The sequence below is a fragment of the Hetaerina americana genome, unplaced genomic scaffold (genome assembly GCF_022747635.1).
Source record: "Hetaerina americana unplaced genomic scaffold, ioHetAmer1.1.p SCAF_1, whole genome shotgun sequence".
Taxonomy (NCBI): Eukaryota; Metazoa; Arthropoda; class Insecta; order Odonata; family Calopterygidae; genus Hetaerina; species Hetaerina americana.
In genome coordinates this window covers 34,489,167-34,502,776 of record NW_027286069.1, presented here as the reverse complement: position 1 = coordinate 34,502,776, position 13,610 = coordinate 34,489,167, and the positions used below count along the sequence as shown (strand labels likewise).

The window sequence follows — 13,610 nt, the reverse complement described above, 5'->3', positions numbered from 1 at the left end:
TTCATAAATTCCTTTTTAAAAACCCTGATAGACATAGAAAATCAATTCTCACAACTCTTGACCAATATGATGGTCAAGAGTCGTGAGCATAGCACCTAGACACCTTTTGTACATGTACATCTTTTGCACCAAGATGGTATTTCATTATCAGCAATATGTATATTCAAATCATCAATACATCCCCAAACAGAATGGACAACCAATTAATACATACATATACATTTTCATAATCACTAAGAGCAAACACGAGCCTCAATTCACTAGATTAAGATAAACAAATAATCAATGAGCGTTCAATATTTACCATAAATCTGATATGTCTATCGGAATGATCACCTTTTGGAAACATTAAAAAGAACTTTAAGAGGAAGGAAGATGGTGATAAGGAATCTATAAGGAATGGTATCAAGCATTTTACATTCACTATGATAAATTAAAACCACTCAGTAGATTTTTGCATTTCATTCGCTTAACTGACCATGGTAACAGCATTGCGCACCATTATGGTGTCAGATGACTGCTCCCCTTTTATGAAATTTTTGTAAAGACACAGCCCCCCAACCAATGTCAGTGGAATTAATGAAGCATGGAAATTCACTGTGTATTTTAATTTATCATCATGAATAACTTTGGAAATTGTACAGCCTGGATGCTTGTGTCCATCTAAACCCTACCTTAACCTGTGGATTACCAATAATAATAATAATGATATACTCACTTATGACAAATCCAGTAATATAAGAACCAGCAGAACCAAATATTCCAAATAGATATCGGATGAAAAGGAAGGAGTAATATTCAGGGACAAATGCAACTCCTACACCCAACAGAAGTTGCAACACAGCCGAGATATAAAATATCTTTTTCCTGCCATATCTGTCTTAAAAATAAAAGGAATAAAGTGAGAATGAGTATTAAGCAGGACAAATGGCTAAAATGACAACCCCACCACATTGCTTTTTATGCATTTTCCATGCAATATTAAATATTATATACTCATATGAAAGTTTCTATACTATCTTCCCTCCCCCTCTAGTTAATCATTAGATGATGACAATAACTTTCAAAACCAGTCATGTGATGTAAGCAAACTTTTAATGTGAAAAATGCATTGTTTTAAAGAAATAAAACCAATAAGAATATCTTTTGTGATATTATTCCGCCAAGTTATTGCCTACAAGTGAGTTACACTTATCATTGATATAAGGAGCAGTCGTATACCTCCAATTCTTCATTTTTATTTGAAATCAATTTTTATACTCAATTTTTCAACTCAAAATATGATGTAGACAAACACTTAACTGCTCATGCTTAAGGTTGGGAAAAAAACATTCATACAAAGAATTTGAGAAAGAAAACGTTTAACTGCTAAAATTGAATGCTACAATTACATTTTATTACTACACCGCTTTATTATTGATTCACAGGCAAGTGTTACAAATTTTGAAATTTCTGCTTAGCTTTCCAAAAAATTTAATAGGGGGAACTCCTTTTAAATACAACATGGCTAAGTACAATGCAATAGGAGAAAGGAAGACAAACAATAAAAGAATAAATTAGCATTGAAATTGATAAATATTATGGCTATAAAAATATACTAACCATTAATAAAAGGGATGGGATGTGCAAAGTTTGCACCAAATGAATTAGAGATTCTAATGAGTATCATCACCCAGAAAATTTTGCTTTTAGGTCTGGATAGTACAAATACATATGAGGAACCTACTATCTTGAAGTATTAACAATATTACTGATAAGAGGTGCTTTTTGGTATCGTACCCAGTCTTATTTCAGTTTAAGGTTAAGATATCAATGAATGAAACACAAATTACAAGTGATGAGAAGCAAAAACACAAATTAAAGTGAAAAATCTATCTGTCTCAATTGAAAATTTGAAAGAGATTACTTTTTATTATTGAATGACCATTCAGTTGCTCTGTTTAATTAACTACACTGCCTCTTTATTGACTGCAATGAAAATTATACTTTCTCTAAAAGGGATTATTTCTTATATATGGCAGAGGCAGATTAAGGGGGAAGGTAAAATAGCCATGGCACTATGCAAGCAACTTCTGTAATATGTTATTTCTTTTATTTGGTTCCAATAATTTGTTTGAAATTGCCAAAATTTGCCAAACACCAAAGAAAAAATAAATTTGATGATAATTAAACTTTTACATTTCAATTCTTGCTGACTTAAGTCTTCTCTCCATCCCCTCATCCCCCCAACATTTTGGTCAAAATGGCTAGCCCCTGAAAATCGAGTTTGCATCCACCCCTGATCTAGGGTCTGCGGTTTTCAACCCTTAGAATAACATACATTTATATGTACATACATTTTTTAGAAAGGCACATTAATCCTGTGATACAGAGCATGGCTTTGTATGGTGTGGAAGCATGGTCATTGAAGCAAGGTGAAAGGCAAAGGATTGGTGGCTTCGGAAATGCGAGGGTGAAGAAGTGGAAAAGGTGAAGTGGACTCAAAGGAAAAAAATAAGGAAGTACTAGGTATGGTGGGGGAGGATTGAGGCTTAGGGCAGCACAAAGGCTCTGCTTAGTCATTAAGAAATCCCAGTTCACCCTTAAATGGGTACAATTGTTGATAAACCTTACTTATTAAAACTACAAATAATCTAGCATTTTACAAATTTTGAAAGGGGTATTCTCATTTAAGGGAGTGCATGATGACAAATGAAACTGTGATGACGTGGATTCGTAATCAATGGAAATGACAATCGGCCAGAAGTTTGATGTGACTTCTTTCATTTGATAAGTTGAACCTGTATACAGCATAAACCAATTAATCATTTCAGGCATAATTTGGGCCTGATAATGCTACACCACAGTGAAACCTGGGTTGTATTTAAGTTTATTTTTTATGTGGATTTAAAAAGTTTTATTTTGACATTTTTCAGCATGAACCAACATTGATTATAATTACTTTAGGCAAACTCGAGAGTAACAACAGACTTTTCTTTACATCTTGTGAAAATTTGTCAACTGCTATGTGACTTTAAAGACTAACTAAAGTCCCCTGAAATTACTTAGTTTTCTCTGTGGTGCTTTCTCGTGGTCAAATACTGAACTGAATACAAGAGAATATTCTCAGCCCTATTTGCTCAGGTGCAGTACTGAAAGATTGATTATTGGCAAATTAACATTCCTTAACAATCTAGGTTAAAAACAAAATCCAATGGAAAAGGTTTAAGAAGCAAAGTGGCAGTTTTCAAGAGGCATGTAAGTAGAATTTACTTCATTCCAATAAAGCCCGAATCTAGATATAAGTAGTATGATATATAACTGTTCAATAATTTATTTCTCAGATCCTTATGTCTTTTGATTTCTTCAATATATTCATGAATATTTGAGAGGATGATGTTCATGGAAATACAGGGGATTTTTTTCATGAATTCCAAATTACCAATCAAAATGGAGGCCTATATATTGCTTCGGATTTTTAAGTTATGGGGCTGTATAGCAATTTATTTCCATTTCATTCAATTTTCATAAATCCATAGAAAGTTCATTTCATAAATAGAACAGCGTAATTAACTTTATATGGTTTGGCCACACGCACTGAGTGCTTATAGACAGAAAAATGAAAGAAAATGAGTGCATGAGAAAAATGAAAGAGAATGAGTATGTGAACAAATGAAAAATTAGAGGGAAAGATAATGAAACTAAGCAGAGAAATGAAAGATCCATCAAGGAAAAGAAAACCATTAAGTGAAGATGGCAGGGATGACATGGCAAGGTATCCAATGAGAAAGGGAGAATGGTGACCAATTCTGCACAACCAGCAGCATAAAATGTAGGCTTTACTGTTAATAGCACAAGTGGAAATCATTGTTTTCAAGACGAAATGAATTACATTTTCAAAATTTATGCAATTAAACCCTCTCCATGGAGTACAACCTTGATGTGGTGCCAGGGCTTGCACATTCTGATGGCCCCTTGAGCTGTGCATGTGGGAGCAATGGTAATTATTGCTCCTGGTAGGGTCACCCATGTCAGATAGGTTGAAGGATAGGAGCCAGGTGAAAGGTAGTCTATGAAGCATCTATTCTGCAGTGAGGTGGCTGCAAAGGCATCTGACCCCAGTGGGGTGGCCATTTGAGTGATGCTGTCACGTTAAAAACACTATTAAGAAAGGCAATCACCTCAATTAATTATCCCAAGAAACGATGGTAGAAACAGATATAAATCCTGGCAGCTATGGAATTCTGCCCGCTGAGCAGTATGTCCTGCCCATCAGTGGGAGGGGCAAGGTATCCATGGTCGTAATCTCACAAAATCCATGTAAAGCAAAACCAACAGTAGCACAGGAGAGGGCCGAACTAGCTAGCATTAGGACTTGGAATGCTATATGGAACTGAAGAGGCATTTATGGCAGTGTCAAATGTCAGGATGTGTTTTCTTAAGAGAGGCAAGGATGTATTATTGTAACGTTATATAGTACGAGGGTGTTCCCATAAGTACCCGGCCTGACCTAGAGATGGTGGTAGTTGTTTGAAAAATATCACTCCATTAGAAAGCATGCAATCTATAAAGCACATGTTTCAAGTTTAAAGACACTACATTGTTTAGTATTTGTTTGGTAGCCATCAATAGTGAACGTTTTCAGTAAATTTATGAAAATGGAAAAAATTGGTCATCCTTATGTGATACAATACTTTTATTTGAAAGGCCTCAGCCCAACCAATATAAAAGCTGAGCAGGATTCTACTCTGGGTCAGCCTGCTCCATCGCATTGGTTGACCAAATGAGGTGACGACTCCAGAAACGGGGAATAAAATCCACTAAGTGATACTGGATTATCGTCAACTGAAAGAATGCGAGCTAGCAGACATGGTAGGCATTTCAAAACGTGCGGTACATTGCATAAAAACTTAAAATTTGGATATGAGAAGGCTGTGTGCAAGATGGGCTCACACTTAAGCAAAACCAGTGTCATGAAGATGTTTCAATTGAGTGTTAAGCAAAGTTTCACAGCAACAGAGCAGAATTTTTGCACCATTTTATAATCATAGATGAGACATGGGTCCCCTACTTCACACTGGAGGCAAAAGAACAATAAAAGAAATGGATTTAAAAGGGAGAACCGTCTCCAAAGAAGGTGAAAACCGTTTCATCTGCAGGCAAGGTCACGGCGTCGGTTTTTTGGGATGCACGTGGGATAATTTCCATTGACTATCTTGAAAAGGAAAAACTATCAACTACCTATCGAGTATTATGTGAACTTATTGCAATATTTGAGAGAAGAAATCAAGCAAAAGCGGCTGCATTTGGCTAACAAGAAAGTGTTGTTTTATCAAGACAATGCACCAGCTCACAAATCCGTTATCGCAATGGCCAAAATTCATGAATTTAAGTTTGAATTGCTACCTCATGTACCCTATTTGCGAGATTTAGTCCCCTCGCATTATTTTCTGTTTGCAAACTTGAAAAAATGGCTCGGTGGTCAAAGATTTTCCAACCGTGAAGAAGTGATGTCAGCAGTTAATGGCTATTTTGAGGAGCAAGACAGTTCTTATTATAAAAGGGTATCGAAATTATTGAACATCTCTGGGAAAAGTGGATAGAGCTGACAGGAGATTATCTTGAAGAATAAATACATTTTATTCCAAAATTTTTGCGTTTTCTTAGTTGGATCCGGTACTTCTGGGAGCACCCTCAAATGTATCAATTCTAAGCCTACCTTAACCATTAGATTACCAATAAAAATAACTCAAGTACTGTAATAACTTGAACAAGAACGATGAAAGAGGGGATCTGCAGAGTACTAAAGTGAGTTGTAAGAGGCTGAAAGAGTTGGAAAAGTGACCGAAAACCTCTCATGGGATTCATCAATAACTCATTATGCATGAGCTATAGTATCTGAAAGAAGTTTTTAATTATAATGTAGATTTTAGTACTTGCCGGTCAGCTAAGCTTCCTAGCACCACAGCTCCTGTAAACACACCAAACATATACGCTGACTGTGCCACAGCACCCATCCATCTTCTTGAGCAAACGAAGTCCCACTGATAAAAAAGGAAATATGTTGTTTTGACCTTTTAATGGCTCTTATTGGATTAATTAAAAGACTTTCTGTAAATTCAGTTCCTCTCTTAGCATGTTTCACAACAAATTTTTAATGTACTGATTAAAATATGCATTTTTAGTACATTGTCAAAATGAATGAATCACAGAGTAAAATGTATAGTCCATTAAATACAATTAGAAAGCTTTTTCCTCCGGAAGCTTTGGATTTAAGTTTTAAAAGTTATGAAATGGATGGAAAAAATTGATTTCCCTTAGGAGGGAGTAAGTGACTTGGTGCAACATGTTCACATTTAGTAAAAACATTTTTATTTTACAGCAAGAAAACTTTCATGGTCCAAAAAGAATTGAGGTTAAGTGGAGGGTACTTTATCCATATCTTTACAAGCCTAAAAAATGATAAAATAATATTTTAAAATTTTAAATAATTGAACTGAATCAAATTGGAAAGTTTTGAATATTCAGTGTTTTGTGTATCTTATCCTGCCTTTTCTCTCAACTATCTCAATAAAATTCCATTTGAAAATATTTTCATTCCAACCATAGCAATAATTACTTCAATGGCTGGGTTAATGTGATATGGAATGGAAAAAGAAAGGCCTGCATGATTACCGATAAAGCAGTAATCCACGACCTCTTGAGTTTTCGACTACAAAATAGGGAAGCAGACAAATAAAAAAGTGGAAGGATTATATCACTTAAGAAGTGAAATCACCTGAGATTGTACGTACAAGCAAGAGGGAGATAGTAATCCGAATAACCTATGTGAAGGCTTGCTACTCGAAAAAAGAATTGCATCAATCAAATAAGGAAATGGATCATGAAAATAAGTTCATATTGCCATGACACATGGGCCATAACAAAATTAGAGATATGAAACTGGATGAAATAAAAATATGCCACCACAGAATATAAATTGAGACACCATTTAGTGACCTATGTAAAAGTTATCCATAGAGTGGGAGAAGAGAGAAATCTAGGGAAGACATAGATAAGAAGAAGAGAGAGGAAAATCAGGTGGGCACATTCTGAAACATAATATTCCACCCAAGATCAAAATGGAAGGAACCATAGAAGAACAAAAAAATAGGGTGGAATACCAAGAATGAATTATAAAAGGCTATTGATAGAAGGCACCAATCAAAGTGCACTAAGGAATGAAGAGAATAGAGAAGAATAGAATAGCTTGGAGGACTACAACCAAACCCTAAGGCTGTAAACTTATGATGAAGATGATTTCTTAATAAAATAGAGGTGATCACGTCATCCAATTACAATGGAAAATCTCATTCAACTGCTTGGACCAGAATGCACATATACAATAATAATATTAATACCATAGCTGATGAAAAACAATGGCATAGCAGATTAATTTTCTAACTTACATTAAAGATTATTTCATATACCCACCTCAATAGCTCTGGAGGAGACGTGATATGTTTTATCATACACCCAATCATTACAGGTAAGGAGAGTTTCATTCGGTCCATAGTAGTGGCACATATCCATACCGCCAGATTCTGTTCTAGGAATGTAGTCTGCAGCTTCAGAAGAATTAAATAATGCTGTTGTTTTATTTTCAATATCTGGAATAAGGCACCTATTGAAAAAAATAATTCACGAAAGCAAAATTAGAGGAAAATAACATATCAAATAATGCTATCACCAAATTTTGATATTGACAGGCTTTCTTGTTTATGATTTCACTATTTATTAACAATGTTCATCTATGAATCACTGAGGATCTACATTAATAATTAAATGTAAGGAGCTGCATACAATGGGCCAAGTAATAAAACTATAAATATTATTTTATTTTGAAAAGCCTAATTAGAAAAAAATAACTAAAGACCAATAAAATAACTAGCAAGCTACACATAAAGCTTACTTTGTATGTACAGGTTTCATGTATACACGTGCATGAAACTATAACAAATGGAGGATATCCTAAATATTTTCCGAAATGGGTGACTAATATTTAACTATTCATTTTATCTTTGGTTTGGATCATCAATAGTTTTGGCAATATAACGAGTACTCCTAACATCAAACTGCCGGTACATAATGCTTATTTGATTTATTTCTTTATTGAAATGGTAAATGTAAGTGCTACTGCATACTGCATCCTTATGAATCAATTTCAAATGCAGTTGATATCTGATCTAATTATTGTCAGAGAACTTCAAGAATAAAATTTTCACATGCTTTAAATTCTTGTAATGAAGTCTGTAACCCGCACACCGAGTACTTCGCTTAACGAGCAAAAATATTGGTCCCGAAATCGACTGGCTTAATGAACGACTTTTCGCATAACGACTGACGCTGAGAGGAAAATGTCCGCACTCATTCACCTACTAAAGCAGTTTGTCTCTAGCACTCTTTCCGCTAGGATCTTAGCGTCGCTGATCACTTTTCCAAACTTGTTTTCAAACATATTATTTGTAATTTTTGGTGCTAAGTTTAATAATATTTTGTGCATAGTTTTAAAAATGACCCCGATGAAAAAGCCGCAAGAAAGCCATAAGAGAATAAAAAAACCAGTGGAAATGAAAAATAAAAACATTGAAATCGGAAACAAAGTTTGAGCGTGGCTGATCTAGGTCGCACATCAACAATCGGTCGACATCAACGATTGACCTTTTCTTCAAGAACACGGACAAGACTAAGGAGATAGACAATTCAAATGACAAGACAAGAGAGCGACAAGAGTATCTACGCAACGGTTGCTTATTCTCAATGATGTTGAAAGGTTGCTACTCATATGCATAAACGAAAAGCAATTGCATACCGACACTATTAACGAGAATTTAATTTGTGAGAATGGGAAAGTGTTTTTCGCTGACCTCGTTAATATGATGCCAGGATCATTAAAGGCCTAACAAGTATTTAAGGGGAGCCGTGCGTGGTTCGAGAGGTTAACGAGAAAAACCGTCATTCATGGCGTTGTGAGGCATGGTGAAGCAGCGATCTCTGAGTCAAAGGCGGTAGAGAACTTCATCGGTGACTTCAAGAAGCTAGTAGATTCTGAGGGTTACCAGTCGCAACGTGCTTTTAACTCTGGCGAGACGGTTCTCTTCGGGAAGAAGATGGTAAAGCGAACGTATATTTAAGCACATATCAGTACAAGGGAATGCATTGCCAAATCACAAGGCAATAAAAGGCCATCTTACAAACTCGAGCGATGATTTGAAAATCAAACCCCTGCTTGTTTACCATACAGAAACTCCGCGAACCTCCAAGAAGTGGTAAGTCCAAAACAGCAGATTAAATGAGATGTACAGGTCACGGGGAACCTTTGCATCGTACTATGCATACGAGGCATCGCCCTAATAAGGCAGTGGCGATGCGCGCCATAAATGTATTTAGCGATCATTCTAAGACTCATTTTTACCAAATTTTGAAGCGCAGGCGAAAACAAATGTCTCTAGACAGATTTCTAGTAAAAAGGAATCTGGTAATTATCATGAAAAATTAACAATTTATTTCGATTCCTTTTTTGCTTTTACAAAGCGGGTTCGCATTCCTGGTTGATTAATTCCGCGATAGAAGAAAAGGACAACGTGATCCACGATCCTAAAATATGTGTGCATAGTTTTCTTTGAATAAACTTTGTACATAAGTTTTTTTTCTGTATTTGACGCATTATCGTATTTTAAATTAATTTATATGTAAAAAGTTGTTTCACTAAACGAGTTTCGCTTGACGAGAAAGATCGCGGAACGGATTACGCTCGTAGTATCAAGTTCCACTGTATTGTGTTTTACAATGAGCTTGTTAATTACTGAATCTAAAAATTGATTCAAAATTATAAGCAAAAATCAGAGATTAATATTTCAATGACATGTATAGAAATATACTAGAAGATTCAACAGCATTGAGAAATTTGTTAAAAAATATTTTAAAACTGTTTTCTTGGAATACTTCATTTACTATGTAATCCACAGGATTGCTTATCATCCTAATCATAATTTTTAATTGAATTTATTAACGGAACATTGTTGGCACAAAATCTGGTTTATTATAAAAAAATTCGTGACCAATAATTTGTAAATTATAGTTGAAAGAAGATGATTGAATCATATAATGGATTTTTTTCGTTTTAGTTCTGAGATTTAAAGAGATGGCCCATTCCCTTTTATTTCTCCACTTTCTAAAATTGACATCAAATTCCAGACTATTTCAACAATACCTAATTAACATCTTCACAGAAAACCTTAACTGCCGAGTAACCGACCATAGACTTCAAATTTAACCATTTTGTGAATGGCCAAATATTTTATGATGGTATATATTTGAGAAAAAGCTCCATTAAAATTAAAATGACTTCTACAATTTTGTTATTATCCTTACATTTTCCCTTAGATCGCAGGTACCATCAACTATTTATGTGCGCTGATTGATGATCAATATCTCATTCCACAAAACTGCACTTATCTTAATATTCCAGTTTACGTAAAATGCCACGAATTTATCTGCATAATGGAATATTCTCATAAGGTTTCAAAGGAACAGGAAGCTACTCTGAATTTGTTGCAAACCATTTATGATGAATTACTAAATGGAAAATATTTTTATTTCAAAATAAAATTAGAACTCAAATAAACAAAAACACCCTGTTCTATTCTGTTCTTCCAAATCTTAATTTCAGAAATAAAATTAAATTCACTTGAATCCAACATATCTTTATTAAAATATTCAGCTTGAAGGTTACTAAAATTCTTTTTAGTTCTTTTATCAAAACGTTACGTATTACCCAAATCGCAAAGAACTAACCTGTTATTTCCATTAATCACATTTTGCTAGGCTAAATACATTCTACGGACATTTCCGGAAACAGTACATTTTGGTTATTATTCATGATGTTTTTTTAAATTTCATATCAAACTGTGCACTGTTCATTATTCCAACAATCTCATTAAGAAATATAATAATCAATGACATCGAAATACATTTTAGAATAAGCCTTTATGAAAAATGGGAGTATAAATAAAATTACGGGGTAAAAGTGATGAAAATGTCAAAGACAAATGTTTTCTATCGCTGGTTAGGCCTCATTTAGAATATGCTGCAAGTATATGGGACACTCACGAAGTTGGATCAATTGCCGAATCGGTTCGTTGAAAATCGTAGAGGAGCTAGATTTTTAAAACGTTCTTATGATAAACCTAGTAGCGTATCCAAAATATTAGATCAGCTAAGCTGGGCATCACTCACGGAGCGAAGGTTAAATTACAGATTGAATCTGTTGCATCAATTGGAAGGATATTTCTTTAGCAGTAATTTCGGATATGTATTAATACCCCCATCGTAATGCGGTAGGCGAGATCATGTCAATAAAATTAGAGAGATTTAGTGCAGAACGGATACATTTAAGACGTAATTTTTCCACGAACGATAAGGGATCAGGATAACATCGTCCGACCGCGGTAAGGGTAAAAATATTCGGGTCAAGATTGGTCTGGTGTGTATTCACTCCCTGCCACACACCTTGGCGATGGCTTTCAGGGAACTAAAAATACAAATTTTCCATAACTATACGGAAATTGGGTATCCACATTTCGGTGAAAATTTTTAATGTAAGAGTACATTTAATGGTAAAGATTAAACACTAACTTCATTAAGTACAGCCGTAATTACAACCGTCAATGTGGCTATTTTGCCTGAGTTGGCGGTCTCTGGCAGTATGAGAATAAACAGAATGGCAAGACTCTCGTTAATCATGAAATGACACCAAGGTGCAGTCTGATCACAACCGCTGATCGCAAAGCTTTCAGGCAGCGCACTTCCAAACGCCTCGAATGTATGCAACCTCCACCGGCATCCGTGTTCATTCGTCCAACGCGGCGTAGCCTATCGAGAATCCTGGCGCAATTCTTAGTTTACAAGAGTGGCGGATCAAATATCCGATTAGGGGCATTCATGGAGGACATTGGAATCCATACTCTCAACAGGATTTTGGGAACATCAAGCATCTTTTTCGGACATCGGATCCGTAAAATTCTTGCGGAATTTTGAGTCTGCCTACCTAACAGGCGTAATGACCATTCGTAAAAAAAATTCAATTCAACCACTTCTGATTTACGGCAAACACATTTTAATTGTGAAATTAAATAATGCACCCAACTTCACCACGTAAATGGCGTTGTTTCGATACTATAACCCCACAATTTGGTGTGTTCAAACAGGATTAAGTGAGTTTTAACACAAATTGATAGCCTACCCACGCCACAAAATATCCACAGGATGTCCAATGAATATCCACAATAAAGAATGTACATGGATTACATATCCGTGGCTAGATATGGTAATTCACTAACTTTTTTGCCTCAACCAACTAAATATTAAACCTGGATGATAAATCTGAAGCCGTTCGGTTAAAAAATGATTAACGTATTTTTGGAATCAAATAAAAACTGAAAAATTGCACTTCAGGAAAACACGACGGGAACTAGGAATACTGGGAGGCACAAGAATCTAGGCAATGTAAACAAGTCGGCTCACAGTTCAGATCAAGTTTTCTTCTTCCAAGCAGATTAAGTTTTTCACACGTTTGTTCCTGTACCAATTTACTTTCTAGTTGGTGGGAGAGAATATGGACGCCCGCGTTATTGTCTTAACTAATGACATTTCTAAGAGATGATAACCGTATGGAGACCATTAGTGATTACATTAGATGGACGCGATGTTTCGCAAAGGCGCGCGACCAATCAGAAGAGTCGGTCGAATGACTCCTATTTTACCAAGTGCAAGATAATGACCAGATTTGCGCAATCAAGACTTGAAGTAGCTCGTGTATCAGCTCGGAATTAGTGTGGCCATTCAGCTAATTGTGTGATTTAAGAGAAAGCGTTCTGACTGGCGGGCATCATATTGGTTGATACGTTGTGTCACAGATCCCAAATAAAACAGCCAGTATTGAAAAACTGTTATCATGATTGAAATTACGTGCCCGTTGCCATTGTCATGGTCTCATAGCGTCTGATCTATTCATGGTGAAATATTTGCCACCAACTTTTTTCACCGGGTTAAATGTTGGTTTATATGCTCAACATTGCCTTCTTGCCACCGTCACTCATACCGTGGGAAACCTTCGTAATAAGAGTGCCTGTTAGTGACGTCAGTGGTAGATTAGTCCTACCCCGGGATATCCAATTATTGAGTCTTTTAGTACATTGGCCTTTCACGTATAGAACCCAGATTCAAATCCTGTCGATGACGTATTCTTCAGTGGTACATCGAATCCTACGGTGCCATGCGAGGAGCATTTCAAGTGCAGACCCCTTACTTGTACCTTTGGATGCAACGCTCAACGGAATCTAACATTGAATAAACATATCTCTTGCCGTCCTTTGCTATGAGCAGGCTAACATCGACCCCACATTTCTCTCCACCTCTTATTGACTCCCTGATATACTGCTTACTCCACCTCCGCCAATTTTCCGCCTGTCTCTAAGGGTGCGAATGCCCTCAGAAGTCGTTGCCTCGCCTCAACTAATATGTACTCTGTGTGTGGGCGACGTCAATTACTACTCTTGCAGACTTGAAACTTTCGTGAAAGGGTTGATATC

General features: G+C 35.8%; 1 protein-coding gene across 1 annotated transcript in view; it reads right to left on the bottom strand.

Moving 5' to 3' along the window:
- The window catches only part of LOC139690627 (organic cation transporter protein), a 113,615-nt gene that overhangs the window by 7,311 nt on the left and 92,694 nt on the right, over positions 1-13,610 (bottom strand). Inside the window, exons 3-5 of the mRNA XM_071588115.1 lie at positions 7,453-7,642; positions 5,920-6,023; positions 719-876 (exon numbers count right to left, since the gene is read on the bottom strand). Coding sequence (XP_071444216.1) covers positions 719-876; positions 5,920-6,023; positions 7,453-7,642 — 452 coding nt within the window. The remainder of the gene's footprint in view (positions 1-718; positions 877-5,919; positions 6,024-7,452; positions 7,643-13,610) is intronic.